This window comes from Vanellus vanellus, assembly GCF_965231255.1.
Source record: "Vanellus vanellus genome assembly, chromosome: 2".
Classification (NCBI taxonomy): Eukaryota; Metazoa; Chordata; class Aves; order Charadriiformes; family Charadriidae; genus Vanellus; species Vanellus vanellus.
Window position 1 is genome coordinate 21,641,991 of NC_138906.1, and position 19,202 is coordinate 21,661,192.

Genomic DNA, 19,202 nt, shown 5'->3' on the forward strand with positions numbered 1-19,202 from the left:
AATAAATTAAAATATTACTCATTCTGAACATCATACCTTGATTTGTGGCTATTTGCTTTCCTTTATGGCTTGGTAGAATATTCCCCCGTATCCCAGCGTGGTTGATTGACCTAAATAATGAGTTTGCCCATCTTAATCAAAAGAATGGGAATGAACGAGTTCAGAAGGCTTCTCCAGGTTTCCAAACAAAGTGTATTTGCTTTGGGAGTTAGCAAAAAATTGTATGTTGGTGTCTTAACCCTGTGTCCTTCAATGCCATTTTGCAGCTAACTTTAAGGTTATGGTCATTGGTAGCTGTGAGGGGAACATTGTTGCAAGACCAGACTCTACTGAGGCAGTAGTTTTCCTTCCCACAGGTACGAAAACGCGTTTCAGAAAGGAGCCTCGAAGAGAGACCTGTGGGGCCTGGATGCAAAACAGATTTTGTTGTTGTTGTTTCAGTAAATGTGTTGTTTAATGGAAACATGACAGGGGATCCTATTGAAAAGCTGCCAGCTGTTCGGACATAGGTCGTTCAGCCAAAATCGTGCAATTAGTTTGAGGATTGTGACTGATGCTTTTCACTCCTGCTGTCTTCAAAGTTCACCATTTTAAAGTCTGACATTTGGAAGCAAAGAACTAAATGACTGCAGAAAAAATTTCCTTGTCTAGCAGCCCTATTTCTCCAACAGGTTAAATTTGGGAGGAGTCTTCCAAGTCAAAACCTCTAAGGAATATGGCTAAGACAGGATTTGTCTGTCGCCATAGCAAGCAATCAGATCTCACATCCTCTCAGCTGTTAACAGCATTTATTTTCATTTTCCTAGGTCAAGTACAAAGAGAATTATGAAAAATCTAAAGGCAAATCAATGCTGGAGTTTGTGGATACGCCAATGTATCAAGTTTCAAAGGAGGCTCAAAAGATGCAAAGTGAGGTTAGTAAAACTGTGCTTGAACTAGCAAAATTTAAATCAGGAGAGAAGCTAACAGACATCTTGTACTCAGGTTAAGAAAAGGGATGAAGCAGATTCTAAAGATTTTATAAATTGAGGATATGGTAGAATTAGTACCGAGTAGTTCCCTTTACTATTCTGTAGTTCAGTTCTTCCTTAAAATTTGTTTTTTCTCGAAAGGCCATTGGTGCTAACACTAGACAGAGATTGTACGTAGCATCATTCAATTGAGAAGAAGCTCAAGAGGTCATCTAGATCAGAGATTAATAACTTTCTTACTTTTTGCCTTTAATTCCATCTTTAATGAGGGAGAGTTCTCAGGTGGGAGCGAGTGAAGCTGCAAAGCCCAGCCTGACCCCATGCCTTAACTGAAATGTGCTGCTGCCTGTTCAGCCTGGGGAGCTCAGCAAGGGGGAAGGACTGTTCCTGGGCTCCAGAACAGCACTGGCGGTCCTAAGTCAGGCCATATTTTTCTAACTTTTTATTAAAAACTTGCAATGGTGAAAGTTTCGTGACTTCCCAGAGAACCTAGTCCAGTGCTTCACCATCCATCCTGAGAGAGAATATTTCCCTGTGTCTCCCTTGCTGCAGTTGGATCCCATTATTTTTGTTGTGTGTCGTGGAAAACAGATGATTTCATCTCTTGGTAGAACCATTACCTTGTGTGCCATTTGTCCTTGCTTTTCTCTACCAAGCAAATTGTTTCTTTCAGAGATCAGGTTAAACAATCTATTTGGAAAAATCATACATATGTATTTTTGTCTAAATTGTGTGTGTCTTGTGTAAATAACCTAGGTAATGAAATGAGTAATGAAGTTGCTTATTAATGTGATAACTAATTTATAGCATTGCTCATTTCTGGGTCTGTTTACAGTGTTCTTTCTGAAATATGCTTGGAAGCGTGCATGCATGTACCACTAATTGTTGGTTTTGCTTCAATAGAAAATGTATCGCAAAGATTTTGAAGAAGAGATCAAGGGAAGACCCTCAATGGATTTAGACAAGACCCCAGAGTTCTTGCATATAAAAGAAGTCACTAACCTTCTGAAAGAGGTAGAGGATTTTTTTTTTTGTTTTTTTTTGTCGTTAAGTTGTGGATGAGCAATAAGCAGCATCACTACAAGGTCCTGAGTGCTGAACAACTTAGAGTTAACTTGGTAGCTAAATACAAAAGTGACTTCATGAGTAAAAATTGTGGCGTGTCATTTTATGTTATGAATAGTCCTGTAGTAAGAATGGATACTTTTTGAAGTTTCCTTATGAACATAAGGAAATGATAAAGCTCAGCACACCTGAACCAGAAAAACAAAGTTAAGTGAACAGATCAGATGACTCCACAGAAAGTGGATCATTGGCAGGACATTCCCTCTGCGGGCCTCAGTTTTGGAATTTGTTCATCCCGTGGGCTCAAATAGACCAAATTTGGTGACTTTCCAGGCGTGCTGCAAAAGACATCTGTTTGATAGGGTTTAGGCGAGGGCCTGGTGTTTTCTTTCCCAATAGATGAAGGGGTGGAAAAGAGGATTTCTGTTGGTGTCCAGGTGGCAGTTTTTTCTTTTGAGTAATTATTTCATGTTCATGATAGCCTGTTGTGGTTGTATGGATGCCTCAAACTGTGTGTAGTTACTTTAAATTAATTTAATTGAAATAATTATCTATCATACATGTTACGGATGAAAATAAGGAAGAGCAAATTTCTGTAATATAGCTGCGATATTACATAATCTGCTTTAAGCAAATTTTGTTAGAAGGTACCAATTTTTGTGTGCTCACTGTTTCTTTAAGCGTTGTCCCATGTTCTTTGGTTGTATGTGGCATTGTAAATTCAATCACTTTTTTTCCATAACGGAGAATCCTTCTATCTTTTGTATTTTTATATTTCTATTCAAAATTAGTTCAATGTTAGGTTTTGAGTATTGGTTGGTTCTATTGATTAGGCTTACTATTTGATCAAATATAGAAGTAAATGCATCAACAAAATTCATAGTTAGAGCTGCTAGATATCCTCCATTTGAATTTGGGAACCAACAGTACGTTGCTCATACTTATTGTATTAAGAATTGATGTTTTCGCTGTGGCCCCGATGAACAAATTGAAGATGCTAGAATTAAAAGCCCTTGATCCTTGTTCCTTTCCTTGTTCTTAAAACAACTTATCCCAGTCTATGCTAGATTTCATATGGGTAAAGAAAAGATTTTCTTTTCAGATATTTCTTTATTATTCATCTTCTAACAAATAATTTATTCTGACAAACTTGGCTGTCAGGTAGACAAGTCTCAAGCTAGGTCTGGTTTGCGCAGTACCATTCTGTGTGTACGTCTCATGTATGCCTACTGACTAGGGAAAAATGCAAATGCTTGCATTTTACTGAGTTAATTTTGCTGCATGCTGAATGTCCACAGAATTGGTTAGTGCATGCATAGTTGCAGACGTGCTGTAAGTGTTCATCTTTGAAAATTCTGATGTAACTTCCTTCCATAGTCCTACAGGCATTAAAATGTTCCCTAATTCTTACCTTCTCAAATTTTATGACTCATTACTTAGAGGGTAAGCCATGCTTGTAAGCCAGAGGGGAAGAATATGAGAAAATGGAATTTTTTTTTTTTAATATGTAACTGCATGAATTTCAGGTTGTTTTATATCCACGTTCAAGGAACAGATTCCAAACCCAAAGATTACTTAGGTCTATTTATTATCTTTCAAGATTCTGCAAAATGATGTATTTCTTCATAGTCAAGGGTGTAGCTCAGTATTTTTGCATAAAGGTTCAAAATAAACTTTAATTAGATGCATGAAACAAGAAGGAGAACCTGGAGTTATTAAAAAATGAATTATTTGTTCAATCGCTTTTTTTTTTTTAGTGTCATCTGCGTTGCAGCTTATTCTGTTGCCTTCCCACTGTAGACAATTCTGCAAATATTTCACATTTTGTGACAATAAGAACTTTCTTCTTGGGAACTACATTCACAACTCCTTCAGAAGAGATAGCTGAATTTAATCATTCTAAATTAACAGAAGTTGTTTCCTCCTTGTTGTAGGACATGCTTCTGATGATAAAGAGAAGGTTCTTTAAAAATACCTGGTTTCCTTTTATTTAAATAAAGAGGGGATACAGAGACAAAAGTGCTCACTACTGCTTATGAAATACATGATTATGAGTATTAATAGTGTTAATTCATGTCTTTGTAAGTCCTTCTGAAAAATATTTTCTTTACATTTTTTCTAGTTTCCTTGCTTAAAAAAATCTTAACCTAAACCTGGAGATGGGAAAAGCAAAAATCCCTACAAAACTTTAACTTCAGTGGGTTTACATCAGCTTTCTAGGAATTGGGAAGAAAAAGAACCAAAAGTCCATGGGCTGGTTCTATTGTGCTTTTAATTTTATACTGAACATTTGAATACTCTGGAGGCTGCAGCTGCAAAATGTTGATCATATCAGTGCGATGTCTGAGGGGCACAGAAGAGGGTATTGCTTCTACATTATAATTTATCAAGCAGTCATTTTAACAGGTCCCTCGTTCAGGGCATCCCTCCCGATTGTGATGCCATTAGTGCAACAAAGGTAAAAACTGCAGCACAGCCTATATCGGTCTGTAAAAGCAAATGCTACTGCAGTTACAATGTGCGCAGAGAGGCAACTGAGGCCCCTAAACAATGTGCTAGTGCTGTAATAGGAGAGGACTATTTTTCAAGAACACAACACATGACTACATTAAAACCTCTTCACGTTTTCATCATTGTACCTTTTGATTTCATAATTTCTAATTCTATTTTAACTCTGAAGCCTGTACTTCAGCTAATTCATATTTCATATAAATTTCAAAGAGACCCTTCAGACATTTAATAAGTGGCATTTCTTTTCAAGATCTTGCACACAATATTAAGTGGAGAAATCTCTCACTTTTTTTGAATCCATAGAAAGAGTATAGAAAAGATTTGGAAGAAGGGATGAAAGGAAAAGGAATGACAGTGTTTGAAGATACACCAGATTTGATCAGAGTGAAAAACGCAGCTCAGATACTAAATGAGGTATGTTAAGCTACTGAAGGCTATTGATGTCACAGAAAGTTCACTATTTATGTTATACTCTACTGAAATAATTAATTTTTTTTTTTTTTTTACATAATCAACAATGAAATACGTATTAGAACTAAGGCCATTTCTGTTTTGCTTTAAGAATATAGAAAAACTCTGGAAAAAACCTCCAACTTATGAAAAATATTAATATTTCCAATTTTCAGGCAATTAAAAGGTCAATGGAAATTATTAGTGGGGTCAATAGATACAGCATTTAAAACTGGGTTCATTTTTCCATCATTTTTATTTGTTCAGCTAGTATAATTAATACCATAATGGAAAAAGAGTTGACGGTTAATGGACTTGTAAAGAAAAGTCAATGAAATAATTTTGAGTTTTTTGGAGTCACATACCTGATATCTGAAATAAATATTGGTAGTGACTGGCCAGGCATCCTGTGAAGATCTGTTATCTAAACAAAGTACTGTACTTGTGAAAACCTTTTTCCAAAAGTAGAGTTGCTCCTGAAGAAACGGATTTTCTTGAGCTTGTGGTTCATCCAATGCAAACAGACAGGTGGAGAGTATGTAAAAATATACTTCCAGAGTATATTTTTAGAACCAAAAAATGAACCAAAGAACCAAACTTTGGTATTAACTGTGTTGGTCTAAGTTGCTGTGGAGGTTACGTGGAAGCACGTAAGTGTGCGATCTGCTCCCCTTGTGAAGGGCTGGAACCGGAAGTGGAAGACTCTGTACTGTCTCTTGATGACCACCCTGAGGAACTCATGTGCGCTCAGCAGAGCTGCAGCTTCCGAAGCTGGCACGGCTGCAGCTCCTGCGGATGAGCTTGCACAGGCTGCCTGGGAAGCAGCAGTGGGGCTGGAGGGTGTGGGGAGGGAAGAGGGAAGGCAAAGCTCGTGCTGCGCTTCACACCTTCAGGGAGTCGCTCTTTCAGAGCAATATATATATTTATTTTATATATTTATATGTTTTATATTTATATACTATGCGTATATGTGTTTATTTGCACACATAGACATACATAACCATAAGAATCAGAGGGAATGCCATGCATAGGGCCAACCTTACCACTGTGTACAAGTGGAGGAATATATAGCTGTAACTCCGAGGATTATCTTTTCCGTGGTGTTTTACACAGTAGGAAGCTAGGAGGAAACATCTGCCATTCCACCTTTAGCAGAGAGGAGAGAGATGTCTTCTCACAGATTAACTTATAGTTTTTGCAAAAACCTGTGGTTTGGGAAGTAGAGAGTTGTTTTATCACATTTATTTCCACGGCAGAGTGGGACAGAGATGGAAGACTGAAAGTCTTTTTGCTCTTTTTCTTGTAACTTTATGCTATAGGTGATCAGACCATTGGACTGAATGGAAGGATATTTTCCTTTTTCTTTCTAACTAATGTACAACCTAAACTATAGTTAACAAACAGGAAAAGTAAGAAGAAAATATTTTAATTATATGCATTTATTTTGAAAAAAATCCCAAACCTGTTTTCCACAGGCAGAGATAAACTATCATAGAAAAGAATGATTACTACTAGAAATAGCACTGCCTGAGAATATTTTAATTTTTTATTAAAAAAAAGTACAACTATTGTATACAATATTTCAGTACTACATTTTAATATTGTGTGCCGATGAACAAAAAATATATCCTTGCATGGACAAGCCGAAGATGAAGTATTCATTTTGTTTCCTGGTTATTGGTTATTTATAATTTATGTTGTGGGGAAAAAGCAGCAATTATGGATGAGTACTGCCACTTGCCTGATGGCTGTGGTTCAGGAAAGACCTATTAAATGAATAAATTACAACTTCCTGCTCTGAAAGTTCACTGGAATCAGTTCTGTGTAGTATTAAATTTCTACCATGTAGTCTTTTCATAAATAAAATATTTTCTTAAAAGTAAAATGTGTTTCAATTAGGTTGGCACTGAGTACCAGCTTATTACAATATGTTCTGCAGAACTAAACTTCCCCTTTACTTTAGAGGATAACTGTAGCAAGCTGTATGGACTGATTTCCCCACACCCTCTGCCAAATTAAAAATTCAGTGATGGAGTTTTGTACATTGGGTGAATATCTCCTCAAGTTTTCCTCATGTCATTTGTTACATGTTTTCCTGACAAAAGCTTGCCAAGACTCTTGAGAGCTGTGAATCTCAGCTTGAGATTTTTGGATTAATTCTAAATCTTAAATTGGATCTCTTGTGCAAAAATCTACCTGTAACTCTCTGGCTACTGTGAATATAATGTATGAAGTTTTATCTTCACAGAAACAATACAAGAAAGACCTGGAAACTGAAATTAAAGGAAAGGGCATGCAAGTCGGTCCAGATACTCCAGAGATAAGACGAGCCAAGAAAGCTTCTGAAATTGCAAGCATGGTCAGTAGCGTACCTGGTGGAAGCGTTCCCTTTGACAGAATGCAACAAATTATTGTCACTGAGAATTCCAGGTGGTGACCAATCTAGGCAGTAGCAATACCACAAATTTCACCGAGTACCTAATCTGTCGAGCTGTGTAGGGTCTAAAAGTTGCATAATCAGCATACAGGGGAAAGTTAAGACTTCCCAGAACTTTGACCTTTCCATCATCTTTTGCAGGTGGTGCTTGTTCCTCACAAACCACGCCTGGCCTGGGCTGTGGTCAGTAGCTGCAGGCCCTACTGCTTCTACATCTAAATAGCTGCTTGTTTTGTTAGGGCCAAATGATAAACAGAGTTAGAGAGATGCTAAAGCCTTACGACCCCATTCTTGCAAAGCACAGCTGAGGGAGAAAGTCTTGTCTACGTGCGGCTGTGATTGTGGCTGCCAAAGCTGAGAAGACAGTAGATGTGAAAGGCTACGTCAGAGTTGAAGCAATTAAAAGAATTTTTGAACTGGTCAGAAGCTACAGCATAGGTGTCTCATAGGTAGATCCTACAAAGCTAATGCTGTTGAATCAAAAGTGATTTGGTATTTTAAGAATGCTGCTCAGTGGAATCGCAGATTAAAGTAGGAACAATTTAAGAATTTGGCTGTCAGACAAGTGAGTATTTCCAATGCTATACATTGCAGAAAGAATACAGGAAAGACTTGGAGAATGAAATTAAAGGAAAGGGAATGGGAGTGGGCATGGATACCCCTGATATACAACGAGCCAAAAAAGCTTCTGAAATTGTAAGCCAGGTGAGTACAGAATGAATCTCTTAACACAATGAGATGTTAAAAACATAAAATCTTCTCAAACATACTTGGGCTAAAAGGAATAAGCCGTGCACAATAAAAAAAAGAATTAAATTAAAGAAATTGAAGAATTTATTTTAAAGTCTGACCGGTGCTATCAGAATAGCTTTGAAGACAAATAACTGTAGAATTAGTTATGGGTTTTTTTCCTTCTTTTTTTCTTCAGAAAGAATATAAAAAGGATCTGGAGACTGAAATTATAGGAAAAGGGATGCAAGTTGGCCCATATACTCCTGAAATACAACGCGTCAAAAGGGCTTCAGAAATAGCAAGCCAGGTAGGCATAGTTCAAAGGCTGAATGTTTTAGTTCTGTTGAACAATGAGTGCTTGACATACATTGCTCAAAATACTTCTTCTCTAGCTCTGTAGAGGCTTTCATACCCATATTAAATTTACATGTAGTAAAAAAAATCTTACTGCCTGATTCTTATTTATATTTAGGCCTGTCACGACATGTAAATTGGATTTAATTGTTTGCATCTACTTGCAGGTCTTTTTACATTACCTAATGAGAAGGATATATATATTCTGACAGTGAAGGGAAAATATATAATATATATAAGGGTATATTATATATTTTCAGTGTGAGACACAGTGGCAGGTGTCCCACACAGACAATGATAATATCATGGAGGAGAGAGGTTGAAATGAATAACATACAAGGATGTTGAGGTTCATCAGTGATAAACATCTTTTATTGCAGTTTGAATATTCTGAGCCCAAGAAAGCAGGAAATAGACATTTAAAAATTATTTTTCAGAAAATGTACAAAGATGAAGCAGAGAAGATGCTCTGTAACTATTCTGCTGTCCCAGACACTCCAGAGATGGAGAGGATAAAAAGTACTCAGAAAAACATCAGCTCAGTGAGTAATAGTACTTCTCTCTTTGCTTGCAACTTTTCAAATATTTTTCAGTTTAAATAGGCTCTCTTGTGCCGCAGCATGAAATAGGGAATTTATGAGTAAATGTCCTTTGAACCATTTGCATAATTTTCCTGGCAAACTCTGTATCACTCATCTCTTTCAGTAAAAAAAATACCCGGCTTTCCTAGGTGTGACACTGGTATTTTGAATTGCTAAACCACTTATACCACCTTGCCAAGCCACAGTTATTTTTAAATGAAGATTTATTTTCTTTTTCCATCAAGCCCCAGGAAGTACTTTATTTAAAAGGACAAAAAAATTCTAAGGCTTGTTACTATGCATGTAAGATTTTTCATCTGTTTCCTATCATATGTACAGAACATCAAGATTTGGGAAAAATTTAGAAGAGATCAGGTTTCATAAATACATGTATAATAATTTTATGTTATACTAGGTTTTTTTTTTAATTTTATGCTAGATTTAAGTTTCAGCTTATCCCTAAATATAAATTATGAACTTAGATTTCTGAAATTGCTGTGTTTGTGATGCTTTCAGTTCCGTTTCCTTTTTGGGCCCCTTAATTCTGCAGTTTGTAATTTTGGCTTTGCTTGTAATATAACAGAGAAGAGAAGTAAATATAGCCTCCAGAACCAAAGGCTATCCAGTTAGTGTCTGTTTTTTATGGCAGACTAAGTAATACTAATAAAGCCAATGATTTGAGAGAAAGGAATGTAAGTTACTTAAATATTTTAGTATTATCTGACACAGATGTGATTCTTTTGCTTAGAGGTATTCTCAGCTTCTCCAACTCCACGTGAGTACGAGGTCAATTAGTTTCTCTCAGAGGTGTTTACCTGCAGCTGCCCCATATCACTGCAGTTTCAGCAGGGGAGTAAGAGCCTGCTGGGAGAGGAGAGAAGAAAAGTCTCTGAGACTGCTCTAGGCAGTGCTCTCTCCTGTAATGTCTTCCAGCCCTTACCTGCTCCTTTTCTTCCTTCAGTGGAGAGCACCTGAAAGCTACATCTTTCTAACAGGAGCTGTTGACAGGCCCACCGGCCCCAATTTTGTTTCTTGTAATCTGTTGCCTCTTGGTTTTGAATGGTGCCCTGCTGCACGGTGTGATGGTGATTAGCACCGTATCTCATGTCACTGGCATCCTAACACGCTGTGTCGAAGCTCCGTGTAACAGAGGGGATCCAAGCTAGCGTCTACTGATCTGCTCTCCTCCCTGCTCCAGTCTTGGAGATCTTTTGATTGAGTCCTCAAAGAGGTCAGCAGGTCTGGCAGTACGGACTCACTAGCAGTTAGATACCAGGCACGTAATAACCTTCCACTGCTTAATTAAGCCTTGACAAGCCTCTGATGCATCTGAACCCCTTGCAGACCTGTAGGCCAGTTTGAGCTTTCGGTGCCAAGGCTGAAATTATCCTCTTTGTTAGTGTACTAGATAATATGAAATAAAAGTCTTTGAGGTGATTTGTGTTTGCTTTGTTTTGTGATCATACTTTTTCTGTTTTTGAACTGGATCCTCCAAATGTAGGAAAGCAGTTTATGGCTGTGATTGAATTATCATTTTTTTTCTTTCTCTACATTTAATCTTTCAGCATTCTGTGCAATTTAGATTATAAAGGTAAGTTACTTTTTACTAAGTTAAGATATAGCTGGGAGCAGCCCCAATAGAAAAAAATTAATGACCCCTAATAGACTTCTGATTTTCGGATCTTGTCTCAAGTATTTTCCTGCCTTAAGGGATGAAAAAAATGGCTAGCTCTGCAGATAAGATCAGTGCTGCTTTTGGCAGATGATTTACAATAGGATACTTGCTGCGCAGTCATCTCTCTCGCAGAAAAATTCCTAGCTCCAGCATTTTTTACCACTCCCTCCTTGATAGAGGAGAAAAGTATATTTTAGTTCAGCCCACTATGTAAATCTTTCTACCTTGTCCTAACATGTTGGTGCAGAAGAATTTTCAAGTTCTTCCTCATAAACTGTCTCTGTTCTGACGTGGTAAAACAAAATTCTAAATTGTTAAAGGTTCTCCGAATATTTAGAAAATGAGCTATGGCTATAAATAATTCACTCTCCTCTAGAGTATTTGGGGGTACTGGTCACCATAGGTTACAGAAGACTTCAAGGAAGTAGGAGAAATGCATCAAGACTGATGTTTTATTGTTTGAGGTTTATTGACAGGAAAAAAAAAAAAAGAAAAGTTAAGTAAATCCTAGTTTAAGAAAGGCAGAAATACTGAATGGTAAAGATTTATTTTACGAACTCCAGGAGCAGGCTTGTTTTTACAATACCAGCCTGGAAATACTTACTGGAATGGCAACAGCTGTGTCACCAAATGCTGAAATTCAAATAAAACTTCTTTTGGAGTTTTGCAGCATGAACTGGTGCTCCATGGTTATTTCATTTATAGCCACATTTGGAATTTGTGGAGCAGTTATTTACTGTCTCTTTCAGTAACCTTGAATGATTGCGTCTACTGATGCGCTTTGTGTTTTATCCTTCGCTGAAACAATTGAAATAGAGAGGAGAATTATATACACAGCATGTGTATCTTTTTCAGAAGTGAGCTTTGTTTTTAAATGTAGTCCTCAACTTTCTGGCTTGAACCCAGAAATAAAAAAATTGCATGACTTGGATTGTAGCTCTGGCTGTTCTGGTTATTTTGTCATGAATAGGTCAATTTTCTAGTTTGCTAAATTAGGAATAATAATATCTGTTCACTTCTCAGTATTTTAAGATCTGAAGATTAAAAAAAGCAATTCAAATCTTGCATGTACATGCACGTTCAAATACATTGAAATGAGTGAGATTACTCAAGCATAAAGTTGCATTTGTAAATGTTGATAGATTATGATCTAAAATTTAATATTATTTCCAAAGTTAAAACTATCATTACAAATACTTACAAATGTTTGAGGTCAGTCTAAGGGATGATAATAGATTATCTGGGTTACAGTTGAAAACAAACAGAATGTTATTATAGTTATTGATAATTGGTCTGATTTATGAAAAATTAAAGTATTTGCTTTCTTAGCAAGATTTATGGTCAGACCAATTTGGAACTTGGAAAATTGCCCAGCCCTTTTATGAGAACTTGTACTTGCATTGCTAACAGTCTCATAATTACTTTTTCTTTTGGGGAAATGGAGGTGTTTTATAAGAAGGAAGTAGGAGCTGGCACAGCTGTAAAAGAGACTCCAGAGATTGAAAGAGTAAAGAAAAATCAACAGAATATTAGTTCGGTAAGTGTTATTAACATTAATTATTCTTATGTGAGCAAATGGTGGTCAAATTTTTTTTCCATCTTCTTTTCTAAAAATTCTGTGTTTGCATATAACACACCTCATTCAAACACTGCTTTACTGGATTTTGGATATAGAGCTCCGTTCTAATAGAGTTAGAGCTCCACTCTAGTGTAGTTCTTCTGTGTCCAAAGGCAGAGTTTCAAATTGAAGCATCATGAAAAATAGGAAAAAAATTTAACTAAATATTTGAGGAAAGACTTCTGTCTTTCAAGAGTGAGAAACATGAAATGTATTTCTCGATATGACAGTCTGAACAGCAGTTGTGATTTGCAATTTAGAAAAATGTTGTATCACAAAAAAGAAGATCTGTAAAGTTCCTGTAGAGTCCACAGGCATTACCTAGGGGATGGTACAGTTTGCACTTCAAGAAGAGGAAAATTATGTCCATGCTCAAGCTGTGTGAAAAGGTGGAGGCTTTGTGGCTCTTTACATGCTGAGGACAAGTTGATTTGTGGATCTGATGGGGCTGGTTCTGAATTGGTATTGTTTATCTACGGATGCCCAATGTCTTTGGCATTTAAATGGTCAAGTAAAAGTAAAGTATCAAAATGAGAGCTTTCTACAAGTAGAACATCCTCTCCTGATAAATACATGGCAAAACTTGGAAAAAAGTGGAAAAGTGACTGCCAAGCAAGAAAACACTTATAGCTGCATTGTTCACTTGTTTGGAATTTTTGGTGCAGAATCCTCTGGGGCCATTTTTATGTTTGTGATGTGTCTTTTCTGATGATTAGATGCTTTTTTAAAAATAAAGTTTGAAAGTAGTACATAGACATGACACTAGATAGCGTATAAATATTAGTTGAAATCCAAATCAGGGACTCTGGACCCCTACTAGAATTTCCATGTTTACCGAGTAGTGTTAAATACAGCATTTTTCACCAAAGTAAGGTCAGGTAGGGAATTTCCATTACAATTTGAAAAACTCATATTTTCCTTGGATTTTTTCTCTGCTCCATCAATCACTTTCATCTTGTAATTTTGAGTCACGGTGCAATTTGAAGATTCAGTGCAAGCTATCATGTGTCCTAAATCCTGAAATAGTGTTTCTGGTTGGGAAGTTGTAAGATTTCTTGATTTGACGGTGGGGGCTCTTTCTTGCTGTTTTTTTTTTTTTTTTTTTTTTTCATTTGTTTGGTTTTTGTTGTTGTTGTTGTTGTTGTTGTTGTCCCTTCCCCTCCCCCATCCTGTGCAATTATGTTTTGTGGATATTTTTTGCCAGATTTGTATTGTTGTTCTAGAAATAAAAACCTAATCTGTTACCTATTTGACTTCCAGTTACCACAGACATTTATTTTGAGTGTAGTGACACACACACGCACACACACAAACACACACACAGAGGCTTGTTAGGAGTAGTCTTACTCTAATGCTTTTTCTCAATACCTTTCAAAGTGAAATGGAAAAATAGTGTACAGTGCTCTTGCTGTTTTAGAAATCCTAAAGAGTGCTGAAGAGGGAAAAAGGAAAGGTGGATCAGTATGCGAGTAAACACACTTGAACAAAAGCATATCAAGAGAAACACAAAATGCATTAGTGGTTTAGTGGTATGATGTAAGTAGCATGGCCTTTACCTCGCTAGTCTGTGTGTAGAGTTAATATTTTACAAAAGGTATTTTATTGCATGTGGTGTACCTGTGATTACTTAAGTCCTGTATAGTATTTATTAAAAGTGTAGAACGTCAAATTTAAAGGCAATGAGCAAGAAAGTTTTAAATTATATGTCAGTAAGAGAGAAGTTATATTGTGCAGAAAGAGGGAAATTATATTGTGTAATTTACGTAAGTCCCAAAGGAAGGGTAAATTACACCAATTTTGACTCCATTAGATATAAACATTTTACACATATCTTTGAATTTAGCCAGAAGGACTTAGGACAGCTTTAAAACTATTTGCTGAGCTAAATGAAACCATGGAATGTGAAGCACATCTGCAGTGCAAAACCACCCAGAACACCAAACCAAAATAACACTCACTGTACAACCAAAATGTGCAAAAAAGTCCATTGCATCATGTTCTGAAAGTGATCAGATTCTTCCAGATGACGTATATTGGAGACAAAGATCAGAACGGTCTGTTTTCAAATCCTTAAAAAACAGGGTGGCGACAGCTAAGGCGGTGGAGCTCATTTCACCTGTTGTGATGACTGGTTTGGAAGAAGCAGCCTCCTAAATAGTTGGAGTCAAGATCTCACAGAACTTTGAAAGCAAAATCAGACACATGGACTGCAACTGTATCTGAACCAAGAAGATACAAATAACAAAGGATTTTTAAAAACTTGTTTGTACTGAGGGGCAGGCAGGGCTGGACACAGCACTGGGAAGATTGTAACTGTGTTTTTGTTTGTGTGAAATCCATGAAGAAATCCCTGTGATATGTCCGTCAACACCACAAAGCTGGGGTCTGATTAAAACTCAATCAGTGGGCATTTTGAAGCATTTTAAGGACTAGTAGCACTGCCAATTCTTAGGCTTACCTAATAGTCTCTATTAAAAGACCTTTTTTTTTTCCAGTGGTTTAGTACTTCTGCCAGTCCTAAACTGTCTGGACTGAAATTTTCCGTTCCTGCTCTGTGCTTTGAGCTGGTTTGCTTTTATTTATTTATTTATACGTTTCAGCCAAAGCAGCTTCCAAGTATGAGCTTAGAGAAAAACAAGTTGTTTTGTCTGTGTTAAAATATTTGGCGCTCTTCACAAGTACCGTGTCACGAAGAAGAGAGTTGAAAATTATCTAAGTGACATTTGTTACAGTGGATTTGGAAAAAAAGAGGCCGGGGTGAGGAACTGAAAGTGTAGAAGGGCTTGGCCAAAGGTAGGGAAAGACAGGCAGAGTGAGGTGCTCCTGTGCATAGGTTCTTCCTTCCAGAAGAGCGGAAACAGAACCCAAGGTCGTTTAGACTTATTACTCCCTTGCTGTCAGCATGTATCTGAGGTATCCTTGGTCAAATATTTTCCCTTTCTTTAATGACGGTGTCCACGGAGGTAACAAACTACAATTGTTCTCATGGGTTTGGGCAGTTAATCTAAACAAAGCACAAGGAGCTTAAGGTGAAGGCACAAGAAGCAATGTACATTTGTAGTTTTTTAAATCGTGAGAAATTGCATCCCCAGAGGTAGCTTTAGGGAGTATTTTTAAGATCACTAAGTTAATACTCAAAAGCAAGAACCTGAATTCAAGTTCCTGTGTGTAGACCTGATAATCCATTGCCAAAGTATATGATTTTATGCTTTGCCATAGAGGCGACCTGTTCTGGTTTTCTGTTTTGCAAACGTTCAATGGGAATTCTCATTTGAATGCAGGTGCTGTATAATCCTATGTTTTTTAAAATTACGTAGCCAGATTAGCTGTTACTTGTCTGTACTCTCTAGTAAAAATAGTACTTTTCCTTGTCACAATTCCCTTTTTGCTCATTTCACAGCAAAATTAGTGAATTAATGTGTGTGAATAACTCAGATGCTCTAGAGAGGAGCAACATAGAAATGTTCCTAAAGAAATCGGTAATTCTGTCATCAAAGCAGGATCTTAGAGCAGTTAAAGACAAAAAACCCAACCATTAGTCATGGTCCGCATGCAAACTACTCGCTGAGTAAGGGTCATTGATTACGTGTAATGAATAAGGCAGAATTCTTTTGAGAAAAGCAGCTTTTGGTGATAGATAAAGATTATAAAGCACTTAAAGAGGAAAAGAACGAAGTAGTATAAAATATATTAAAAGCTGGTTACGGAGCATATTTGTACAAGGGGCAAAACTATGTTTACATTTAAGTTGTGTCTTTTTCTAATTTTTGAGTCCTTGATTTTGCAGCCTTAAAATGTATTTAACAGAAGTTTTGTATGCCGCATTAATATGAAACTGTACAAACTGATTCATTATGCTGTTCCCTTGTTCTTAAAGTGCTTTTCCTTCCTTGAGTCTTGCTAATGAAAAATGTTTTCAACTATTATGTTTATTTCATGGTGGCATAAGAGATTTGAAGCTGAATGTACTGAATACTGGACAGGTATTTAGCAAAAGACAGTAAGAAAAGGGCAATGCACAGATTTGTCCAAGATGATCCTTTTGGACAGCTTATGGAAAACCAGAAAATATGATGCCTTTCTTTTTACTACCACATCCACTTAACCTTACAATTATTTCTCATTAAGTTGAATTCCAGTTTTGGTACATATAGTGTATAATTGAAAAAATCCTAGTTCTGTGCTCTAGAACTCCTTTCTAATTATGGCGTCTACCATATCCAAACATACTGCTGTTTAGAAGAGATTAAATGTGGCAAAAGCAACAGTATATAGCTGAGAGCTTCTTCAAAGGCATCATCCATCCAAACATCTGCATTCTCCCTGATATGTCTGTGTGTGTTTTTAGAGAACTTGAATAAGATTAAGAAAAACATCTGGGAAATGTTTCGTTTCTAAAATGGACTAGTAGACTCTGCGGCAAGATAATAGCCAGACCAAGTCATTGCCAGAGTGATGCAGATCTCCGAGTAGTATATGCAGCATCCCAATTATCATGAAGATAGCCGCAATCCCGTGCGATGTATATTTCCACTGTAAGAGTTTTAGGATACTAGGCTGGTTGTATGCACTCTCTGCTCCATGGTATCAAACAAGATGCATTGGAAACCCTAGCAGCCTGTTTCAGAAATTAAATATAACTGTTCCTTTTCAGGTCAATACTGTCGATAGGTGTGGTATAGCTGTGCAGTATGTGTAAGGGAGAGATTACAAAATGTTTATTGTGGTTTGGTGCTTGTCTGTATCTTCTTTAAATTGCTAATATTTTGTAATATTTATTCTGCAGATTAAATACAAGGAAGAAATTCAGCATGCGACAACTATTTCTGATCCACCCGAACTAAGGAGAGTTAAGGAAAACCAGAAGTATATTAGCAATGTGTGCCCCATTTTCATTGCTTTCACACTTCTCTGTGATGTATTACGTGTGTTTGTGCCTCAGTGAGTATGTCTGTGGTGTTTGTGCTAGTTCTTGTTTGTCCACAAAGACTAATTTCGTCAATGAATGGTGAAATGGTAACTGCTTAGCCTTGCGCTTTAATTAGCATCAAAGAAAGTGAAATATTCCTATTGAAGTATCGTCTGTGTCTGAAATAGAACTGCCAGAGGGTGAGTACTAAGTATCACGTGGAAAGATGTGGGTGTTTTTTACAGAATGGTATTTTCCATCCAAATGCAGCGTGCCCTTTAATGATGTCTAATACACTGTTGTATTTCTGTTGTTCGGAAGTCTCCGTGTAATATCTTCTGCCATGTTTGCTAGGTTCAGTACAAAGAACAGCTCTGCAAAGCTACACCCATGAGTGTCACCCCTGAGATCGAAAGAGTCAAGAGGAATCAAGAGAATGTCAGCATGGGAAGTTGCTCTCATTTAATCCTTTGTGTAATTTTTGGGTGCAGAGGATGAGCACAAAGTTCTGCCTCCTGTAGCTGTACCTTTTCTTTAGTTAAGTGCGGGGTCAGAAATGGAATTATTTGAAAACCCTGTTTTAGGAAGCAATTGTGAAAAGCCGTTGCTTAGATTGGGAAATGGCATGTGGAACATCACATATTCAATTAAAGAAATGGCTGTGATGTGTTTCGAAATGTTATTCTCTGTCTTGGATATTTGCAGGAAATCTTGACAGTTTTTGGTTTGGGTTTTTGTTTGTTTGTTTGTTTTTCAAACAGAAAAGTACACTTGTACTCAAACTCCAGCTCTTTTACCTGTCTCTTTCTGGTTCCTCAATAACCTTCCTATCAGAGTTTAGTATTTAATAGCTGACATAACCATTAGAAAGTCGTGCTGTTTTCAGGAGCGCAGGGAAGAAGGCAAGGACTTTTGGAGCATGCTGCTGCCTTCCTGCATTGTCGAAGTTGTACCCCGTTAATGAGTTGTTCTCCTCACTGGGAGCTTCCATCACCAGCCATATTTCATGGGGCTACAAATAGCTACAGTGTTTCCCTGGGGTGTTTTCTGCCACGTTCCCCAAATTAATTTAGTTACAATTTTCAAGAATACTGTCCCTCTAACTTAAGTGTATCCTATTTATCCCTGGATTTATGTTGATAAATCTAGCTGTCCTAAAATGCACGCTGTTCAAACAAAGCCGTTTTCCCAAGTGATTCAAGCCAGCTTCTGTAGTTGTTCTGCTTACATCGTTGTTTACTTTTCACCAATTTTTGTGTTGTGCAAATTTCACTGGAAAGTTCAAATTCTCTTTTGGGTCATTGGAATAGCTTTAGGCAAAGATTCTTTAACCTCAGATGTTTCTAGAAACATTATGTCTGGAAAAATCGTTTTGCCTTTACAAATGTCAGTTTGCAAGTTTAATCCATTTGAGAGTTTACCATCATTTTTATAAGATGTTAATTTTTCAATTGGAATATGTTGATGAGGACAGACCAAAACTGTGTTGTGTGGGAAAAGTTACTTGAACAATATGCAAATTACTGCTGCAGTGCACTACAGAATTATGAGCATAATGTATCAGCACAGTTATCCTTATCGCACAAACCAAGAGCTTATTTAAAACAAACAAAAACAAAAAGGTTTGTGTGGAAACATTTATTTTACATAAAACTATATGGATTGGCATAAATCATGCAAGAATCTCTAATTGTTTACTAAATGTCTACCATATCTGACTTCCCAGTATTTGGGGCAAGGGTTGACACGAGACTGGTCTGTCAATCCCACATCCTATCCTTTACCTGCTTTAGATGCTGATCCTGCCTTGAGTGTGTATTTGGTTAATTCATCATTGCTACAAGTGTAGCAATTTTGTTAAAAAGCGATAGAGAGGATATTCCTACAGTACATTTAAAT

At 36.9% G+C, this 19,202-nt stretch overlaps 2 protein-coding genes across 2 annotated transcripts in view; both read left to right on the forward strand.

Moving 5' to 3' along the window:
- Positions 1-10,690, forward strand: part of LOC309669124 (nebulette-like) — a gene marked incomplete at both ends in the record, with an annotated part of 48,122 nt that extends 37,432 nt beyond the window's left edge. The window contains 8 exons of the mRNA XM_082479727.1: positions 807-914; positions 1,875-1,985; positions 4,851-4,961; positions 7,246-7,356; positions 8,029-8,139; positions 8,363-8,473; positions 8,958-9,062; positions 10,667-10,690. Of these exons, the coding sequence (XP_082335853.1) occupies positions 807-914; positions 1,875-1,985; positions 4,851-4,961; positions 7,246-7,356; positions 8,029-8,139; positions 8,363-8,473; positions 8,958-9,062; positions 10,667-10,690 (792 nt within the window). The remainder of the gene's footprint in view (positions 1-806; positions 915-1,874; positions 1,986-4,850; positions 4,962-7,245; positions 7,357-8,028; positions 8,140-8,362; positions 8,474-8,957; positions 9,063-10,666) is intronic.
- LOC309669372 (LIM zinc-binding domain-containing Nebulette) overlaps positions 1-19,202 on the forward strand; it is a 271,330-nt gene that overhangs the window by 217,686 nt on the left and 34,442 nt on the right. The window lies entirely within an intron of this gene.